Below are 21,917 nucleotides of genomic sequence, written 5' to 3' on the forward strand. Positions count from 1 at the left end.
AAACAGCAAGTTGATGGAAGCAGCATCTGGTTGCATTACACTTTACTGTGTTTTTAATTACACTACGACAAAATAAAGAGACATCTTCAAGTGTGATTGTAACGGGTTATGTTCAGGTTCAGAGATAACCACCAGCTTCTCTTAAGGCAATTAATTAGGGGGAGATGTTGAAAAATGCAAAGTCTTTGCTAATTTAATGATTGAAAATGTGAATTTTGTTGCTTTACTCTGCCTTACATAACTGTTAACGTCATTCTTGTAACTTATCTGGACAAAATCAGACATTTGGAGGACAACTATCACTGTAGGTCCAAATCTACTTACAAAACTATGATAAACATAAATAATAAGTTAATAATAAAGTGTAATTACTCCTTTTGTCATCCGAATGATTACGATTATGTTTTTCTTGGTTAGGTTTTTATCAGATGCTTTATCATGCAGATATTTCCATGAATCGTAGCTACAAATATTGCAATAACAGCAGCATTTACTAAACATTCAGAGAAACCAGACGTTGTAGAAACTGGAGCACTTTCTTGGTTTGTGGTGGTGTGACTGTTCCGCCCTGGGTTAAGCCTTGCAGGCAGACATTTCTCTGTGCATTTGTAGATAATTTCAGATGCCTGATCCCTGATGATCAGATTTATACACACGACTGATGTGCTCCTTGTTTCTGGCATCAAGTCGCCCTGCTGTCAGTACGTTGGGAGGTTAATTGTATCTGAGATTAACAGAAGTTTTAATTTCAGTGTTTCTATGTCTCTGTTATTTCCGTGGTCAGCTGTCTGAAGTCAGTTCTATCTAACTGGATCTAAGGCTGAACTGAACAGTCTTGATAGTGTTTAAAAACCACTGCCGTCTCTCACTGTGATGTAAATCTGAACAAACAATGTTGACTCCTGCTGTCATATAACCGTCTCAGAGAAAAAACCGCTGGGAGTTTTAATTCAGGACCAAAAAGACAAAGAAACAAAAAATCCTTCTGCAATCCAGAGTTGCTGCAATAAAAAACAACAAAAAAAAAAAACGTATTGTTTGCTAGCCGATGAGCTGCTTCCTCACCAGAAGAAAGCAAACAACAAGCCCTGCATTAGTTTGTTCTTCTTTAGTAGTCACACACTGAAAAGGATGCAGTGCTTCATCAGCCACAGGGATCTCCAACATGGCGTCAGCATAGATTGTGATGAGCACAAGCGCACAGACGAGTTTCACCTCCTCAGGTCCAGACCTCCATGGGCACCATGGCCTCCTTGGAGCCAATGGGAGGAAGCAGGTTCTGCTCGGACAGGAACTGAAGAGGAAACTGAACCACGAAGCCGCGGATCTTCTTAAGCTCCTCGCGAGCCCGATCTGGGTCTTCTTTGTCCAGGCCCTGTTGGGCTAGGTAGCCATCCAGCTCCATGATGTTACGGACATCACTAGATGGGAGACAGCGGAAAACCTGGACGGGTCAGAGAAGAAACAGGGTCTGGTGTCAAGACTGGCTTTTTTAACCTAAAACTGAGGAAAACTGACTCTAAAATCCTTCAATTTCTTGTCCCTTCAGTTTGAGCTACACCATCACTTCACTTACAGGAAGGATTCAGTTTGTCTCTGCAAGTTCCTGAACCAACAAGCAAAACATAGTCGGTTCTAAAGGCTGGTACAGATGAGGATTTTCTAAATCTGAAGAGATTTTTATCTGTTAGAGACCCCACACATGAAGATGAAAAATCAGGCATTGAACAGTTTTTGATGGTACTGTGTGCGTTAGCTCCGATAATCTCAGCACAGAACAGCAGCCGGTCTAGAATCTAGTCCTCCAAGCCGGAAATCTTGCATGATCAAACGTGATCTACCAAAAATGAAGAACCAGAGCAACAACTGAAAAACTAAATAAGAAGAATCATGGCAACAACCAGAAACCACCACAGATATATAAAGGCTAGGATGCTATATGGTGCAGTTTTGAACGTCCTCACCCGGCGGCCATCTTGCCACAGGCTTGCTCTCTCGTGGGATCTGTGGTATCTGAGGGAAGGTGAGTGATCTGCACAAACATAAAAACTCTTATTCCGCTGAAATCTGGACGGATTTACAAACCGTTTGGTTTCTTACCAAAGTTATTAACGTGGCTATAATTCTGATACTTGAACAAGCTGAAATTGCAGCTTTTGTCTTTGAAAAACGACTTAAACGTGCAGCATAGTCGTGTATCTCCATCAGAGCGGTTCTATTGTTAATAGAAATGAACAATAGCGGTGACTACTGTTAACAGAAAAATCCAAAACCGAAAAAAAAAAACAGAGGGGAGCCGGCTGAACACGGACTTTATATCCTTCCTTGCTCCCCACTCAGCTCGCGCTCTGATTGGCTACATTCTCTTCCACGTCACAATCCACACAGTCACAACTCAGGAGTCGTCGGCTTTCCTCACATGTTCAATACTTCTGATTGTCCGCCACGACCCGTTTTGGAGCCAGTTGTCGGGCCGAATTTGCTCTTAACACACATCAGACCGAATGATAGACGATAATCTTTTAAGACTTAAGATAATCGGGCGTTAGCCGTTCTTGGTCGGGAAGGAGCAAAATAGGGACAAAAACAGCCTGATAATCTTTATGTGTGTACCAGGATTAAGAGGACCTTACAGGAGTCGCACACTGAAAAGGATGCAGTGCTTATTAACCACCGAACATTTAAACCAATCCAGGTCCTCAGGACCCCCTGCCCTGACTGTCTTAGAAGTGTTCCCACTCCAACACATCTGATTCAGATTAACTTACAGTCTGTTAATGAGACATTCATTTATTTCAGGTGTGTTAAAGTAGGGTTGCCTTTAAACATGCAGGGCAGTAGGTCCTGAGGACCAGGGTTGAGAAACACTGATTTAAATAAATAAATAAATCCTTTGTATCTCACAAGGTCTTAAAATGAGCCAAATATAACCTCAAACAACAAAATTACATATAACCCGTAGTTAACCTTTGAACTAAAACAAAGTTAAATTTAAGCAAGTTTAAAAATGAATTACATTTAGCCCTTCGCCTGATTCAGATCTGGACTTTAACGGGACCATTTTCAGCCTTTCTGCTGTTGTGTTTGGGATGATTGTCCTGATGTGTAACCCAGTTTCAGCCATGCTTCAGCTGTCAGACAGATGGACTCACATTTCACTCTAGAATACTTTGGTATACAGGAGTTTATGATACGCTACCTTTCTTTTTTTTTTTTTTTTTTTTGCTGATTATTTGTTTCAGGCTCGTCTTTTTATAGTGTTTTATTTCTTTTATATCTTTAATTTTCATTTTGTCATTCTTAGTTGTGCAGCACTTTGGTCAACATATTTTTCCTCTCTATAAAAGTCCTTTTTTTAATTACGAGACCATGATTTCAACACACAACATCATCTTGTGCGTAAGTGCAGCAGCTTATTCAGTACTTGTTTGAACCAAAGATCTGGACAAATCTTTCTACCTCATTCTGAGTAGAAGAGTTAAGCTAAGTGTGGAAATGCTCCTTAAACAACTGAGTCTTTGGCTTGCTTTTAAAAGTGGATAAGGACTCTGCGGATCGGACGGAGTTTGGTAGATGGTTCCACCACCGGGGAACAACAGAGGAGAAGAGTCTAGCTACTGATGTGGCGCCACCTTGTGGTGGGAGCACTAGGCGTCTTTCACTGGCAGAGCGTAACTGTGGAGAGGGAGTGTAGCTCTGGATTAAGGAGTGGAGGTAGACCGGAGCCATTCAGGTTATTGTTTTGTAAGCCAGAAGCAGAACTTTGAATCTGATGCGCTGCAACTGGAAGCCAGTGGAGAGCGATTAGCAGCGGAGTGACATGAGCAAAATAAAGTTGAAAATAAAGTTTTCAACTTTATAAAGTTAAATAAAGTTAACTTGACTCAAACACTGCATGGTCCAGCTTCTGTGGGTTTTTTTTGTGGTTTCCTGAGCATTGCATGGTCTGAACTTCCCGGGATGTCCACTCATAGAAAAATTTGCATTTGTCTTGAATATTTTCCATGTTATGACCTGTTTGTGGTTTGGGGTGAAAAGGGTCAATAACAAACCGGGTTGGAGACAAAACCAAATGGTATAAATAAAATATTTATTACGATAAACAAAATCAAATACAATTCCCTATAAAACGACATACAAAACAGGTTCAAGTTCTAAATAACAAAAAATGATCCTACAAACAGAATTATACCATATCCGGCAAACAACAATAAATATAACAAAAAGTGTCTTTTTTCAGGTTTATAATAATAATAAATTCTACAAACAACACAAAAACAATAAATGTCAACCAGACAGTTAACGGACTGGGACTTTCACAACTCTATAAATAAACCTTCTCAAACAACCAAAAACCTCCTCCTACTCAGGGTCGGTCCAAATTTCCCATAAACAAAAAGTTATCAAAATAGGAAACCAAGAACGCTGTCAAAGAAAGCTCTAACAAAGTACTCAGCCAACACCAAACCCACACAGGGTGTAATGCATGAAAGAGATCCCAAAGCCGGCAAACTGTGTGCCCACAGTACACAGCTGCCTCGAATAACGGCGATGCCGGGCTTTTATGGGCCAGGAGGCCATGAAGAGCAGCCCCTTCGGCATCAGGCTGACAGGCCAGGGGCCGTAACGTCCCACTTGGTAATAATCTTTCTCACTGTAACATGAAGGGCTCCAGATTGTTTGGAAATGAACTTATAACCCTTCCCAGACTGATGGACAGCAACGATTGCTTCTCTAAGATCATTGCTGACGTCTTTCCTCCCTGGCATTGTGTTAACACACACCTGAATGCTGCAGAGCAGCAAACTGCCAAAACCATATGTTGGTGAATAATTAATCAAGTGCATTTGATCAGCAGCACCTGACTGTTACGCACCATCTTAGTTGGTCATGTGTTGTTGATCTGAGGTTGCATTTGTCTAATTTCAAGAACTGATGAGGACCAGATGATTTATGTTGTGTAATTTCTTGATAGATAGTTGTAAAGTTGACCTCACCTTCTGATAGATGGTGGCGTTTCGGGCACTGGTGGCCATCCAGATCTCCTTGTAGAACCGATCACTGATGGGATCCAGAACATCAATGGAGGGATCGGTGTTAGCACCGAGAATCATCCTAGAGGAAAACAAAGACGAGGAGGAGGGTGAGACACATGGAGAAACGCTCAATATTAAAAATAATGAAGTAAATAGAGAAACAACTTTTTAGGTGCATAAGTAAAAAAATTCTAACAGAAAGAACATTTTCATTTAGCCTCAACCATTAAATAGACTCAAATGGACACTGTAGTATTTATATTACATACAGAACAGTTTAAAGTTAATCCTTCCTTTATTATAAAAAAATAAATTAGTGTTTAATATTTTTTTGTAGTAATAATACTTCTTGCTAATAAATCTCTCTTACTGTTGGAAAGGCTGTTTATATCACTTGTAAATGGAGCCACTTTTGTAAGGAAAGCTCATTTGTGGGATGAGCAGCAGAGTTAAGTGTGTGGGTTCCACCCATGAAAAGCTTTTTATATTCTCTACTAATCCCAAACAGCTTTATTACAACAAAGAAATAATCACACTTACACTAATATCCTTGCTGTTTGTGCTAAGTTTAGTTCTCACCATAAGTCTATTAATTCGTTGATCAATATCATAAACCGAAGCATTTGAAATAAAGAAAAGGATTTCAGTACTTGAAGCACTCAAGACGCAGCTGCAGAGCGAACTTTCCAGCCTGGTACAGCTGCCCGTCCATCGTGGAGTTCACCATTTCCGAGTCCTCCACGAGCACCGCCACCTCGCTGTCCCTCTTTCCCAGCATGCTGCGGTCGTTGATGTTGGCAGAGCCTGCAGTTAAACAAGCACCAAGCAGCTGATTTTAGGCCAGTAAAAACAGCTTCACCACCTAAACATGTAAGAAACTCTTTCTACTAGTTTTGCTTCACTGTCATCTAAACTTTTTCAGTCTTCATCACGTTACAGAACATTGTTGTTATTGCCACAGTTTAATCACCAAAACTGCTCTCACATTACTTCAAAAAACTGTTCGAAATGACTGATTCTTCTAAAACCAAAAACAGTGCTTCTCAAAAACAGATCCTCCTTTAGTAGGATGGGACTAAGGACGACTCCTGGAACAACCGTGACATTGGGGCAGTTTGATGGACCATTTTAGGATGCTAACAACGTAACAGTACCAAATACAGTATAAGCAAATGTCTTCACATTTATTGCCTTATTTACAAACTATTTGAGCGAAAGTTTGTGGAAATTAGTTTTGGAAAAGCTACTATACAACTTACAGTATTTTATGATTCATTAGCAAGCAGAAGGAGAGTAGCCGTTTAGAGAAGTGCTTTTAAAAAGCTTTATTTCCCCCTTTAGGATGTAATTTTGTGCAACAAGCGGAAGTGTTTCTGCTCCAACACTGTGTAGAATTACAGTAGGGGAAGTAGAGTATTTGTGAATTGATAGTTAGATGGCGGTTTTCTTTTTGTTTTTATTAAACTGCATGATCTCCAGCTTTCCAGGATCCAGCTTTATTTAAACTAAAGTAGCTAAACAGAGTTAGCATTCCTGGCTGGATGAAGAGGTGAGACTTCATCATTTCTAACAATTAATGATAATTTAATACAAGATGATTATATACCCGAATATATGATGGAGTCACAGCTGGGATACAGAAGCCACTTCTGCTGTCCGTCTCTATACACCAGTGTATGAAACCAGTGTTTCCAGTATCTTGGTCACTATAAAATGGCTCCAGTCGGTTGAGTGTAATACAGCTAATCACCCATCAGCTGATCCTTGGTCATTAGGTTGTGTTTAATGTCCTGTGAAATTCTCCAGTAGTAAACCACCATCTCCAGTTTTATTATACACAGATATGTGATTCCATCTTTATTGTACTGTAAGCACTATAGCCCTTCTATCCCTCACTCAGCAGCACACGGGCTGACTTCACTGATCCTCACACCACAAATTAAATTCTCTCTGACGGACCATTTTTCTCCTTGTTCTTTCCTGGTCTCCGTGATGCCTTTCAGTCTCAACAAGAAGGCTGTAACTTGTCGTGTCCTCGTGAAGTTATATTTTAATCCATACGTCTCATCGTTGCAGCTTCTCTGCTGGATGCTGTGTTCTTATAAAGTGTGAAAATCTCTGATGCTGAAGCAGATCCAAACGTTATTTCGGTGCAAATCTAAATAAATTTCTCAGAAAGCTGACTTCTGCAGGAACATTCTGGGTCATGTTCCTACAGTTAATGTGACTGGAGTTGTTAATCTGTTTGCTACACTTTGCCAGTGTGGTCATTTCTTTACAAACCAACAGGATTCAGTATGTAACTAAATTTTAACTTAAACTGAACATTTTCTTATTCTATACATTTGTAAGTTATAATTAAAATAACTGACTTTAATTTGACCTTTCTTGTGTCTTTTTCTGTTTTAATTGTGGTTAGTTGTTTGAAAAAGAATAACATTCTCTGACCTTGTCTGAAAATATTCCAGGACAGACATGTGAATCATTTGATCTGGACAGAGTAGAAAGAAGTTTCCATCTGCGTCCGTCCCGAGAGACCTGCTGCGTATTTTTAGCACATGTGGCAGAAGTGGAGCTGCAGCCTCACCACATCCATGACATCGCTTCAGCCTCTTTTTTTCAGGTTCTCTCACTCGAGCTATGACACCATCGCTGTGTGCTGCAGCTCCTTATTATAGATGCTGAGTCCAGCATCAGAACGATATTTCTCTACATATTCAGGCTTCTGTAACTCGGTCGGTCACATCTGGAATGAGGGCGACGTTTACCGATAATGACGCTTCTGTCGTCGACGATGAGCATCTTGCTGTGCACGTAGATGAGCTCGGAGACCAGCTTCCCCTCCAGATCAGCATGAGTCCTCAGACCAGCGATGGAGATGTAGTTCATCCACTGGTCTCCCACTGGAAACAAAGACCAGGTGTTATACTTGTGGTTTTGCTTTTGGGTGGTTTTGTTCCCCACATTAACTCTTTCAAATAAAACTGAGGCTAGAAAATCAATCAAAAACCCTGTGCTATGAAAAACCAGCAGTGTGATCTCACACTGAGCCTGTTTTATTGAGCCAACAGACTTTTATTTTCATTTAAGCAGGCAGTAAATCTTGTTCTAATTTTCTGTTTTTATCTCATTCTGACACAGAAATGATGTCAAAACAAAACAAAAAAGGTTCTGTGACTGGATGAAATCAAATATCTTATAGTGGATAAAGTATTTTTAGAGAAAGTGGTTAAGGTAGATAAAATAACTACAAACAAAATAACCATAAGAATGCTTACAAAAAGATATATATATATCCATATAAATCCAGATGTTATGTTTGATGTGATGGCAAACATGTAACATGCATGTAACACGATGAAGCAACATTTGGGGATTATGTTAACTTCCAAACAGCATTTTCAGCTAAATGTGATGACATAACTATGAAAAGAAAGATAAATTTAAGGCTCTGAGGATGAGCAATGATTTTTTTCTGCCACTGACGGAGTTAGTCAATCATTTGTTGGCAATGATTCAGCGCGTGTCCACAATAATCCAAAACACTTTAGATATCGATGATAAACAGACAAGACATTAAAGAGTTGTGCCATCACATTTGGAGCTGATGAAGATGTTTAAGTCATATTTTGGCCTCAGATTTATTTGGTCAGAGGAGGATGACGAGTACATGGGAGTTCTCTGTTAGGACATAGTCTGAGTCCACAGGAAACTATAACCAGTCTGGTATTTTTACCAGCCATATCAAAGTTTACAACTATAACACATTTAAAAATAACCAGAAAAGCTGGACAACCAGAACAAGTTGCACAATATACTGAATTTATATCATTACGCAATATCAACATGTCCAATATCAGTAATGCAAAAGACATATTTGAGTGCCATATATGGTAGGTTATAGACTTCTTTCATTGCAGGTATTTGGACTTGAAATAGTAGGAAAAGCAAAGGTGCATGAGCTTTTTACGAAGCCTAGAAAGTGGACCACATCAGTCCAGCTCTGAGGTCTAACCTCAGATCAGCTGAAACACTCAGTTTATTTAAATCCAGGTTAAAGACCCACCTGTTCTCTGCTGCATTTCACTAGTTTTTATTTAGAAATCAAAATCTACATCTGGGTCTTTTAAGCTGGAATCATGTTTTAATATTGTCTTTAACTTTATTTCTTGCATTTTATCTATTTTATTTAGCATCTTCCTTCTGCTTTTATTTCATTAAATGCATTTCTTTTAATAATTTTTTATGCACTTGTATTGCTTTCTGCACCCTGCTTAATGTTTTATGTAAAGCACTTTGAATTGTCTTGTACATGAAATGTGCTATACAAATGAATTTGCCTTGCCTAAGTCAGGGCTGCATTCCATTTAGAGAAAGCTGAACTTTTTCACATGTTCTACAACTAACTAGCTTGTACAGATGCAGACGTGGAATGGAGTCCTTGAGTTTAACACCATATACCAAAGTTTGTTTATACTGTAAGTCATGTCATCATCATACTTAACATTACTGAATGTCAAACAATGTTTTGAACATGTGCAATGCTACGTACAAGCTGAACAAAACTAAAATCACTAAACTGGCAAACGTTTGAAGTAAAGTAACCAAGAACTAACCAATGGGCAGCTCTTGTGTGAACAGGTATCACCACTAAAGAAAGTGCTGTCACCTCTGTTTTTGAGCCTGAAATGCCACGGAGCAACTGGTTAGTGAACCTCAGACTGCATGAAACAAAGACAATATTATAGCAAAGCAATGAGGTCCTACAGAAAATAACTTTTCTAAAACAAGGAAGAGAAATAACTGCAGCTGGCTACAAAAAAAAAGTTGCTTGTGTGAATGTACATTTTGGCAGGACTGGGTCTTCCCTTCTGTCATCATACAGCTTCTTCCAAGCTGCAACAGCTCATACAAACAGTGCAGAGGAAACTGTACCAGTGGAAATGCTCAGTGTGTTGCCAGTGGCTCTGACTTACTCTCTCTCTTGAGCTGGGAAATAATGGAGTAATCTCCTCTGTTCATGGTCCTGCAGGGACAAAGAGATAGAGGAGGATCAGCAGCACATCATTTCTATCATCTGCATGTTTGAAGAGACGGGAGAAGCGTTTACTCAAGAATGGAGGCTGCAAGCTCTGTGTTGTTAGAGTTAAGGCGTGATGGTAATATAGCCTCCTTTAGTCAGATAAACTCAGACAGCATGAGGAAGTCCTCTCATCACATGGCTGCACTCATTCAAACACACCTGTAGTTGAAGTGCATGACAGCCTGGATGGCGCTGCCTCCTCCAGTGTTGATGTCTCCTTCGAAGCCTGGCAGCAGAGGGGTCACCACATAAACGCGGTACTTTTTACCTTCCCTACAAACACAAATAGAAACAAGGTTATTCATTAAAAGGGCAGAATTTATTGTTTACCTGAGGGCTAAAATCCTAAAACAACCAAACAAAACTATCTCTAAACTGCGATCGCTTAATTGCAACAATAAAATCAGACCTATCGAGCCATGATTTAATAACAAGAAAGACCCTCTTTGTTGACTTAGTTCTGATGCATCACAATATTTTACAGCAACTTGTAGCACGGCCATATTGTTACAGGCAATCAATAAGCCTCTGCTGAGTCAATCAAATCATCCGAAGCTGAATCATCATTCACCAGAAAAGTCCTAATTTTTCTGTTTCCCAGGTTGACATGGAATTTGACTGCTCTTGGTATCTAAAATTTTTGAACAGAAGTGTAATTTGTTTAAGGTTGATTTCATGCATTTGTCTTCTGTGGAAGGAGAGAGGAAAATGGAACCAAAACTATAAACACAGCACTGTTGATGCAGTCTGTGAGAGATTCGCAGTGGTTAGAAGGGAAACAAGCTGCACGGGAAACAAAACAAGATAACAAGGATGCAGCGAAGAGCCAGCTGAAATCAGTAAGTTACAGATGAACAAATCTGTAGTGACCATTTTACTTAATAGAACGCTACATAGAAATATTTCCAGTGACCACTTTACTAGATGCACTTTGACAGTATCGGGTTGAACCAGTACTAGCAAGTACATGCACATTCAAGAAAGCAGGTGGAGATGATCTGAGCTTTGTGACATGGTGCATTATCCTGCTGGAAGTAGCATCAGAAGATGCTCCACTGTGGTCATAAAGGGATGGACATGGTCAGCAACAATACTCAGGTAGGCTGTGCTGGTTAAACCAGACCACGTTGGTACTAAGGGGCCCAAAGTGGACCAAGAAAATCTCCCCCCACCATTACACCACATGTCTGATCCAACACTTTGCCCTCATGTCAACTTTTTCCCAACTATGTCAACCAAGAAATGTAGAATATTTATAAGGGCTGTGATGGACTGTTTATACACTGGAGCTTGAAGGAGAAATCAGGTCAGGTTTTTGTGTTTGTGTGCATGCCACTGTGTACCAATGTCAGTGTGTTTCCTGCAGGACATGACAACAAAATACCTGAGAAAGTAAAACTATTTAAGAGGAAACGATCCAAATAAAATCAGTTTAATATCAACACATACTCTAAATGTGTGTTTCTGATAAATAATTTCCTTCTAAGCCTGAACACAGCAGCCACACACTTGTTTGCAATATGTGTGATGATTAAGCTTTGACTCTGTGTGTGAGTGTTTTACCTGTAAGCTCTGATGATGCGCTCTGCAATAGCATCTCCTATCTTATTGAAAACATGCTTGTTGTCTGCACAGCTGATGAAGAACTGATTCTGGAAAAAAGAAAGAAAAAACACTGATAAATGATCAGGAACGTTTATACATCTTCAGATGCACAACCTGCACAGTAGAGCAAGTCAGTTGGATTTAAAGTGTAGAGGACAAAAATCTGAAGATAAGCCAACATTTTCAGATGCTGTGTGTCTGCTGTAGATAGTTTTTTAGGCCTTGCACTTCTTTTCTCATCCTCCACTTGTCCTGTTTCCTCTAATGTTTCAGAGACACATTGCACACCGTGCTGAGAAACGCCACCTTTTCAGCTAATAGCTTTTTGTTTTTCTTGTTAGTGGAAGAATACTATTTTATGTTGGTCAAACTGTATTATCTTTGGTATTTTTCATAGATGCAAATGTAAAAATTAAATCTGAAACTGAAAAAATTCCTCTGAGTTTAGCGGAACAAAGACTGGACTGAAAATTAGTCACTTCTCTCTCACTAACAAAGCCTATGAATATTCTTTGTCCATCATATTATCATGAAAAAAGTAAAGAAGTTGTTAAAGTTATGTTATAAAAACCACGGATAACTAAAGGAATAATTAACGCATGTAAGAAGAAAATTTATTACACTAAGAATTCTTAAGGAAAAAAACAGATGCTGAATAAAAACAACAATTATAAGAAATAATAAAAAAGGATTATTATTATAACAATCCCTCCAACAATCTAGTCCTTAATCAAGCTTCACTATTCACCTTGTACTGTTCCCTCATACTTTCATACATGACGGACTGTGTGGACGTTTGAGGGAACACATATAAAACAAATACAGATCTAATATTCATCATTTAAAAAAATTAAAAAGCAATAAGAAGTGTATGTAATGCAGAGTTCAGACAACCAGCCAACTCTTCAACTAACTGAAAACACTTAAATTCAAAGATTTAGTTGAACCTAAAACAGAATGTACAGTGTTCTTAATTAAAAGGTACCAGATGGTATCCAGGGCTTGTTACTGAAAGTAAATATGGTCAACAAGAAGCACGGATACTAAAAAAAAAACAGTATGAACAAACAAAAAGCTTTATAGCCTAACAACCCATGGAGTTTATAATATATAATAATAAAAAATTAAAAATCTATTTGGAAATAATTTAGTGAAGAGATACAGGAAGGAAACCTGATGTCCCGTCTGGACTGTCTTTTGTTCTGAATGTTTTAGCAAGAACTGCTTGTTACTGTGTGGGTGCAGATATTATCCATTTATTCTATATTTACATTCTATATCTACAAGTTCACCCTTTTATTATAGAAACATAGAAAGAGTAATAGGGGGTTGGCCTGGGAAAGTTCTTACTTCTGCCGACGTTCTTCTGGACCACAATGACCTAAAGGAAATGTCTGTACATTTTAATTATGAGTTTCATTTTGTTTCGTATTCCTTTTGCTGTTTTGTTGTTGTTTTCTGTAATTAAGTGCAAACTTCTATTTCTTGTTTTTCTCCTTTTTTTACTTTTTTTCTTCAATTATGTTCGAAAACAAAGTTATCTAAACAAACTAAACCTAAAACCTTAAAGGAGCTCCAGACCTCCAGCAGTCCTTTGTATCAACAGGGAAATCTACACAAGACGTCACATACAATTTATGGACATTTAGACCAGCTGGTCTTTCATCTGTTAGGATAAATACCTCTATGTAGATGAAGTGCTGGCTGTTTTCGATGGTGCGGACGTAAGCGTTGTGGATGGACTCCTCGTGGTATTTGATACCAGCCGACCAGTCAGAGGCAGAACGGAGGATCTGAGGAAAGACCGGTTCAGACAGGAATACATCACTGCACTCAGCTTCCCTTCATACAGAAAACCGATTCATTCCAGTGTCAGTTTGTAATTTGCTGAGAGAATGTAAACAATAAGGACTTAAAACCAAACTCCACTACTTTAGTAGGAACAAAAGTAAAAACTTTGGTGTACACGTAAACTCCAAACCTTCAACCAGCAGCAACTAATGCAGTAAAATTCTGAGGATTCCTACTGAAGCAGGGAGGCTGCAGGCGTTTGATGTAGACATGTTCCAGGTTCAGATAAGAGTTGAACACTGCGATTTGAACATCCAGGTTCGGTAAAAAGCTTGACATCAACCCTGAGTTTATGCAAACAATCTGGGTGTTTGTCAAGACTCTTACTAACAAAAGGGTTGAATTAACAGAAGCAAAACTCAAAGAATGACTTCATCTCCTTTAAACAGAAAGAATTTTTGTTTTATCAATATTTAGATTTAAAGAGTCATATCACATCCTATTTAAATGTGTCAGATTAACACGTTTTAAACAGCTAAAAACAATGAGTTTAACAGAGAAGTATTGCTCATAGTTTACTAATAGGATATACTTATAAAAGTGAATCACTATCTGACGGGGAAGCAGCATTTCCAATAGAAACAGAATCCTACCACAACACAAACCCTCCGTTTGACAGGTGAGACTGATGGAGCGTACAGCTGTGATGTCAAAAAGCTGAATAAAGAACCATTTTTGATCCAGCGTTAACAACCGAAGGCGTGTGTATAGAGTCCATGTACCAATCTTCATAGTGTACTTCTCGGACAGTTAGTATACAATAAATAGGAGTAATTCATGACACACAATTGGTTGATGTCAACCATGAAATTAATAAAACAAAACATAAAATATTCTAAAAATGACTGAACGCCGTCTGGAGTTTTAAGATTCTTATCACCTATTTTGATTTCTTACTCACGTGTGTAGTGAAAACGATATATGATGACAGGCAGTACAAAAATGGATTTTTATCAGGGATAAAGAAAGCATCAGCAGAAAGGAACTAAAAATGTGAACTGACCTGTACTTTTGCGGTGATGCAGTTGGGGACTTGGTAATGCCGCTCTCCGGCGGTGGTGTGAGACTTTGGCAGCAGATATGGATATGACAGAGATCGGTACTTTGGCTTCACAAGCTGGGCGACACATTGAGAGAGTATAGGGTACAGTCATGGCACAGCTAGTCAAAGTGAACTTGACTGAAGAGTTTACAACTTATGTCACATATAAAATCAGGTTAAACTGATGGAGGGGTTACAGAGGTTGGCTTGGGTCTGGAGAACCTGGGTTCGAGTCCCTGTGCTGGCAACTAAGGTAAAATAACTACTGTGGTCCCCTGAGCAAGGCCCTCAACTCCCAACTGCTCTCTGGGGGCTGAATCTGGCAGCACACTAGTGATGGGTTAAAAGCAGAGGACAAATTTCTGTGCGTTTTGCAAGATATTTACTGACAAATAAAGTAAACTTTAAAATAACTTTCCGCAGTAATAATTTGTTTGCTCCCTATTTTGCTGCTTTTAATAATAAGGTTACCATCTTTGTGAATTCTGCTGATAAAATAAATTATTCCACCATCTTTAACTCCTTTGTTTTGGTTAAAGTGAGTGAATCCTGATAACTGAAAATACGTCTCTTTCAGCAGTTAATGCAAATGGCTAATTAAAGACAAACCCTTCAACCTTATGCAGATGATCATTAATTGTTCATGGAAATTAATGTGGCAGCATAAAATCTAATAAAATGTCATGTTGACAGCTGGTGCCAGAACGGTCTCCTTTCACATCTCTTGTCTGCCTCATCCAGAGCCACTTGCCAGTGTGTGATGCAGGTGCAGCTGTAGCTCATTATGCATGCTCTCCATGAAGGCCTGTTTGCTTCATCCACTCCATACCAGATTATTGCAGTGAGTGCAGTCGGGTCTCTTCATAGTTTCTTTAATTCCAAATAATGTCAAGTTTCTTTTCCTAATCACATTCCCCGAGTTATATCAACTGATCTCTACCTCTGAGTCTTTTTCCATCAGTTACGCACTCATTAAAGAAAATGAATTTGTTCAACTTGCACTCTCCACCATCTTCAATGGAACATCTAATTACAAAGCCAGTGCTGGGATTAAACTCATAATATCCTTTCAACATGATCATCTTTTGTCTCTAACAAAAGCAGAATCATCGTGACTTCCTACCTTGGTGAAATTCCACCGCTGGATGAAGTGTCTGGCCACATCCCGAGCTGCATTCCCATGAACTACTGAGGCAATGTCGTGCCAAGGCATTCTGGGAGTTGTGTGCCTGTCTATGAAATCTGAAACCACAGAAAAAGGAACATAAGACTGAATGTAAAGACTACAGTAGACAGAGACACCTCAGATGTGTTCTTACCATCAAAAGGTTTGTCTAGTTGAATCCAGTCCTTGTGCACAAAGTTGCAGTAGTCTTTCCCGTGCCAGAATCGGGCATTTCCAAACAGCTCTCCAACACCTGTTTTTAGACTTCGCACAGAACTGCTTCCTAAAAAACACACAAATACTTCCAATTATTTCTTACTAAATTAAATGCAATGCACTCTACGGCGTTACAACCAACCACTTACACTGCAGACCTAAGGTTTATGCCCTGGTCCTCGAGCTGTCCAGCAGAGTTTTTAAAGCTGCTAACACAATCTTAGGATGATGTTATAGCCCCAATCAGTCCGTGCAATGGTTTTCCAAATGATTTGTCCTTACAGCTTCATTAGACAGGCTCAAATCTTCACAAGCCTTTTAAAGCTAATCTGAAATAAAAGACACCCTGATGCAAATAAACTGATTCTAAAGAGGAAAACATGTTATGGAGAAACATGAAGAATACTGTATATTTTTTATTTTTAAAACCACTTTGAGCTAAAAACAAAACTATAAGACTTCAACTACCTCAGAGCCAACTACTACTAGATTAGTCATAGCTGTCAATACCAACACTGAATCTTTTGTTGCTGAGTTAAAAACTGGTGTTTGAAGTCAAAGTTAGAAGTTCTTAGATTTACTGCATAAATCCTTTTTGAGGTTACTGTAAAGGTATTTTCTTTACAGTACATAAGTAGATGGTCATTTTTCCATTTAAAGACATTACAGGATCAAAAGTGTAAACTAAATTTTAACTGCATCTGGACAGTTTACATAACTGAGTATATAAGTGCTAAAGACCTCTGTGTTATTTTAGTTAAAAACCCAGAACTGTTTATCTGTACTGTTAAACTATTTCAGTTAGCTAACTTTGTTTTCATTGATATAACTTATGAAGCTAAAGGTGGCATTATTTAAGATAATTCCTCATTTTCTTGCCGTTTTCAGTGCTTGTTAGGTTTAGCTAAGAAATGTACTTGTTTATTTACTGTGTTAGCAAACTAAAACTGTCATCTAAAATAAACTTGGCTTTACCTAATGGTTTTATTATGTACTCATTTTTAAGAACTTTTTAAATATATGTTGCACTCTAATGTTATACCACAAATATAATATTTTATTTATTAATTTAAACTACGGTTAAAGTACACCTATTTTTTATTTGTAACAATATTTGAATACGTTCCCTTGGTTGCTTGTTTACATTAGGTAATGATGTGACTAACAGCTTAGATCATTTAGGCATACTTAGATAAAGTCAGCATACCTGTGAAATGTGGGAAGGATCTGTATATTCTCAGTCATTGCAAAGACTTTTTACCTTCTGTCAACTCAACTTACAAACTAAATGCTAAAAAAATTCATTTTCTAAAGAGATTTTTTGTAGTACAAAAAATATTTAGAATAAAAGTTCTGTTCTTTCTTAGTTCTGTTGAATAAAATCGAATCTTGAACTCAGAGGACAGAGGCCTCAAATCATTCCCACCACAGTCAAATCTGTTTACAGCAGTTGGTGGTAAAACAGCCAGCAAACACAGCAGCGAAAGGCTGGTGTTTAGAAAATGCTTCAACAGCAGTACTGAAGATATGAAACAGCAGCTGGAAGGAGGACAGCACATAAACCAAAGCTACAAGCATCACAAACACATGCAAACTCAACAGAATTTCCCTCGTTATGCTATAATCATTTCACTTACCTGTTTAGACTGATTATTTGATCAAATTAAACTCTTAATGACTGATTCACACAAAAATAAAATACAAAACAGGGATAGTTTTTATTTGATTTGTATTAGAGTGTAACTTCACCATATTAGTGGTTGTTTGACTGGGGTTCATGTCTCACACAACCATCTGTCATGTAAGAAGGATAAACAGAGATGATCCTGGCATGTCCAGCAGTTAATAATAAGCTACAGCATCTGTTTTACAGTATGAAGGATCCTTATGCCAACAGAGAAATATGAGTGTATTTAAAGGTTAATAAAGTGATTACAGGCTGCACTGTCTCTTCTCTCCAGCACCGTCAGTTTGATGTGTTGCAAACTTTTCTATAAAAAAAGTCAAAATGTAGGTCAAACTGAGCTTGTATATCTTACAGGATGGTTATTCCTGTTCTCTGATGTTCTCTCATAATTAGAAATGCTGATTAAATGCTGAACAAACTCATAAGTGAAAATTCAAACACTGAGTTAATAATAAAGCAACACTGGAAAAAAAGACATTTCTACTTGAGAGAAAATATTAGATTTTTAGAAAATGTAAAAGATTTAACCATCATGCCTATAACCTTAAAAGAAGTGCTCATTAATGTTCCCAGTGAAAACAGTTCTTGGCCCCCCACTATAGACAACAAAAACTCAAATATATGGATGTTTCACAGTACATAGATTGTTGCTGCAAAGCAACATGGTACTGCTCCAATATTAATAGTGTCCTAATACAGTTTACAGGTTTTGTGAGGTTTAGTGTGTGTTGAGTCTAATTTGATTCCAAATGAACAAAAAAAGTGCTGATCAACACAAAGAATGTAATTAAACATTTAATTGTCACCATTTCTTACTGAATGCAAACGCCTGATATCAACCTTTGACACAGAAAGTCAAACCACAGCAAAGCACTCGAAACAGGAAGCCATTGGCCTCCCTGGCTCTACGCCAGCAGGCTGACTCACCGGCCGGACACTGAGCGAGTGGTGCACCCACCCTCAGCTCCACCAGCCTGCTGGGGATCAGCGTGTGCTGGCTGGTGATGCTGTTAGACCAACCTGAACAGAGCGTCCAGAAAACACGGATCAAGGCTGGTGCTGCAGGATGGAAAATTCAGCGTCCTACTCCCCCGTTTCGGGGAACAGACGTGTGAAGAATCTCATTTGTTTATGCTGCAAACACCAACCAACTACAGTCGTAAACTAAACGAACCACAATTCTTTAGCCTTGGATTCTTGACTTCATTCCAAAATATTATCATAGCTTTTTGTATCATACACTCGTCTGTGTATTGATTCAAAACTTCTCATCTATATTCATTAATGGCTGAAACTGATTCCAAAGCATCAAAATAATTCAAATCTAACATGTTCAGGTCCCCACACTGTTTGCCCATAAACATCAGAGTTCGGTTTGGTTCCTTACAGGAGCATCGAACATCAGCACAAACACTGCAGTTAACGGAAACATGATGTGGATATGAGTTATTGATTGGACTCTGCTCTGGAACATCATACCTACAACTTACAGTATGTTAGCAACACAACTGGAATATTACTGTGTATTTCAGCACATCGTCATGTTCTAGAAAGCAGGTGGAGATGATCTGAGCTTTGTGACATGGTGCATTATCCTGCTGGAAGTAGCATCAGAAGATGCTCCACTGTGGTCATAAAGGGATGGACATGGTCAGCAACAATACTCAGGTAGGCTGTGCTGGTTAAACCAGGCCACGTTGGTACTAAGGGGCCCAAAGTGGACCAAGAAAATCTCCCCCCACCATGACACCAGCAGCAGCCTGAAGCGTTGATCCAAGGCAGGATGGATCCATGTTTTCATGATGTTTCCAGCAGATTCTGAGCCGAGCATCTGAATGTGGAGCTGAAATGGAGACTCATCAGACCAGCAACGTTTCTCCATCTTCTATTGTCCAGTGTTGGTGAGTGTGTGTGAATTGTAGCCTCAGTTTCCTGTTCTTAGCTGGCAGGAGGCACCGGGTGTGTCTTCTGCTGCTGTAGTCCATCTGCTTCAAGGTTCAAGGTGTTGTGTGTTCAGAGATGATGTTCTGCAGACCTTGGTTGGAACCAGTGCTTATTTGACTTCCTGTTGCCTTTCTATCACTTCCAAACAGTTGGTGTTGTGGTCCAGACAACTGCTGCTCCCTGGATATTTTCTCTTTTTTAGACCATTCTCTGGAAACCCTGGAGATGCTTGTGTGTGAAAGTAGATCAGCAGTTTCTGAAATATTCAGACCACCAACAACGCCACATTCAAAGTCCCTGAAAATCCTCTTTCTTCCTCTTTCTGATGCTCAGTTTGAACTTTAGCAAGTCATCTTGACCATGTTTACAACCACAACAAAATGCTCTGAGTTGCTGATTGACAAGCATATATGATGTAAGCATGTAATCTGCACCCGCAGAACATAGATAATCTGGTATGTTGCATGGAAGCCCCACACTGTTAACAGCTTCCATGCTTCCATGTCTCCGTCTACTATAAACAACAAGCAATTTCTGTAACGTTCTAACATGTCTATCATTTGAGGTAAAGTTATAAAATCCAACATGTTTGTTTTGCATATTCATGAGAAGAAACTGAGCTACAGGGTTCAATAATTTGTGGTTGTGTTTAAAAACATTTAGAAATCAAAATTAAATGCTTGAGAAAATTAGTAAGTTTAGTAATTAGTAATAAGTTTCTACTTTGAGACATCTCATTACAGGAAATTAAGCATGACCATATATCACATGACTAGATTTTCAACTTTTAAAATCACTGTGAAAAGTCAGTAGAGCTGCTCTCACTCACTCTCTTCCTCCTCTGCATCACTGTCGCTGTCAAAATGGCCGATCCCATGTTTCTGCAGTTTCTTCCTGATGCTGAACATGGTCCTCCTCCTCCCCTGACCCTTCAGCTTGGGCTGATCCACAGAGTCCGCCACAGTGAAAACACCCTTCCCCTTCCCATTGCTCTGGGAAACACCGCCGCTGCTGCTGGCTGGAGCAGCCGCACTGGAGGGTGTAGCTCTAGCCTGAGAACAGCGAACACAGAGCAGTGACTTTGTTTATACACTACATACAATTTTTGGGATATCTTTAATAGAACTGATGCATCAGATTTCCTGAACTAACTTGTGGTCACTGATGTGCTTCTGCTTGTGTTTATTGAATATTTCCAGAACTGTTGGATTGTTTTCAGGTGTTTATTTTTTGTAAATTGGATGGATTTGCTATCGAATTTGGGAAAGTTTTACAAATGTTCTGAACCTTGAAATGAGCTACAATCAAATAAAAAAGTTAAATGTGCAAACTGAGTAATAACTGTATGATCATTACAGGACCCTCTGTGAGCGGAGCTGTGTGCAGCTTTGAGACCTGCTCCAAGTGAGAAAGAGTCACGCTCCCGACATCCGTCAGCCGGTGCTCCTTATCATCCCAGCGCCCGTATGCCAAGTCAATCCCACCCACGAAGGCCACCGACTGGTCGATGACAACGATTTTCTCGTGATGGGCCCACAAATAGACAGCGGAGGAGACGTGGTCCGGGTGGCGCATCACCTGATAACCAATAACATCACAGCTCAGACAGGAAATGGGTGTGGAGTGATCAACCTGCAGGGAACTTTAGGGGGACTCTCACCTTGATGTTGGGGTGAAGCTGCAGCAGTGTTCGCTTGCTGTATCCTGAGTTGATACCCAGAGCTAACTCCACCTCTTTGTACAGCATCACAAAGATCCGCACGCCTTGTTGCTGCAAAATCAAAATACTTCCTGTTAGTTAAAAATGGCAGCTGTGCATGTTGGATGCAGGACTATGTTGTTGACAACGGTACAATTTTTATTGTAATATTACTTGATGACCTGTGGACGAGCTATTCAGCTCAGGCTCAGTGAATACATGCAAGACTGATGTCTCATCCAAGTCTCGTAAAAGAGTGACTCCTTCATCAGTCTAAAAAGGAGAACAAGGATTTCCTGCTCACCGCTTTTCGTTTCAGGATGCAGTCAAGGCGCCATCTGTTTCCTTCAACAACTGGCCTCTTCAGGAAGATTTCTGGACTCAACCTGCAGGACCAAACAAATTTAACTGTTTTTCTATTTTATTCCATCTATCTTTCTACTTCTTTCTCTCCCCTGATGAAAATCACACAAATTACACATGATTGCAGCAAACAACCAGATCCATCTGTCTGAAGCACAAATGAAACTATCAGCAGATACACGCTGCTGGCCATCTATACTCACAGATGCAGAGCAAGTATCTTATT

General features: G+C 39.2%; 1 protein-coding gene across 3 annotated transcripts in view; it reads right to left on the reverse strand.

Moving 5' to 3' along the window:
* The window catches only part of pld1b (phospholipase D1b), a 61,058-nt gene that overhangs the window by 2,202 nt on the left and 36,939 nt on the right, over window positions 1-21,917 (reverse strand). For 2 of the 3 annotated variants that reach the window (XM_041968613.1, XM_041968612.1), the window contains exons 12-26: window positions 21,633-21,714; window positions 21,290-21,400; window positions 21,025-21,207; window positions 20,459-20,681; window positions 15,937-16,065; window positions 15,741-15,859; window positions 14,579-14,692; window positions 13,407-13,517; window positions 11,683-11,771; window positions 10,279-10,392; window positions 10,013-10,062; window positions 7,805-7,939; window positions 5,687-5,840; window positions 4,998-5,115; window positions 230-1,444 (exon numbers count right to left, since the gene is read on the reverse strand). In XM_041968613.1, the coding sequence (XP_041824547.1) occupies window positions 1,220-1,444; window positions 4,998-5,115; window positions 5,687-5,840; window positions 7,805-7,939; window positions 10,013-10,062; window positions 10,279-10,392; window positions 11,683-11,771; window positions 13,407-13,517; window positions 14,579-14,692; window positions 15,741-15,859; window positions 15,937-16,065; window positions 20,459-20,681; window positions 21,025-21,207; window positions 21,290-21,400; window positions 21,633-21,714 (1,957 nt within the window). In that variant the 3' untranslated portion in view covers window positions 230-1,219. Of the gene's footprint in view, window positions 1-229; window positions 1,445-4,997; window positions 5,116-5,686; window positions 5,841-7,804; window positions 7,940-10,012; window positions 10,063-10,278; window positions 10,393-11,682; window positions 11,772-13,406; window positions 13,518-14,578; window positions 14,693-15,740; window positions 15,860-15,936; window positions 16,066-20,458; window positions 20,682-21,024; window positions 21,208-21,289; window positions 21,401-21,632; window positions 21,715-21,917 lie in introns of those variants that run through there. The other variant, XM_041968614.1, reaches the window with a different exon arrangement.

Source organism: Melanotaenia boesemani, chromosome 18 (genome assembly GCF_017639745.1).
Source record: "Melanotaenia boesemani isolate fMelBoe1 chromosome 18, fMelBoe1.pri, whole genome shotgun sequence".
In the NCBI taxonomy this organism is placed as follows: Eukaryota; Metazoa; Chordata; class Actinopteri; order Atheriniformes; family Melanotaeniidae; genus Melanotaenia; species Melanotaenia boesemani.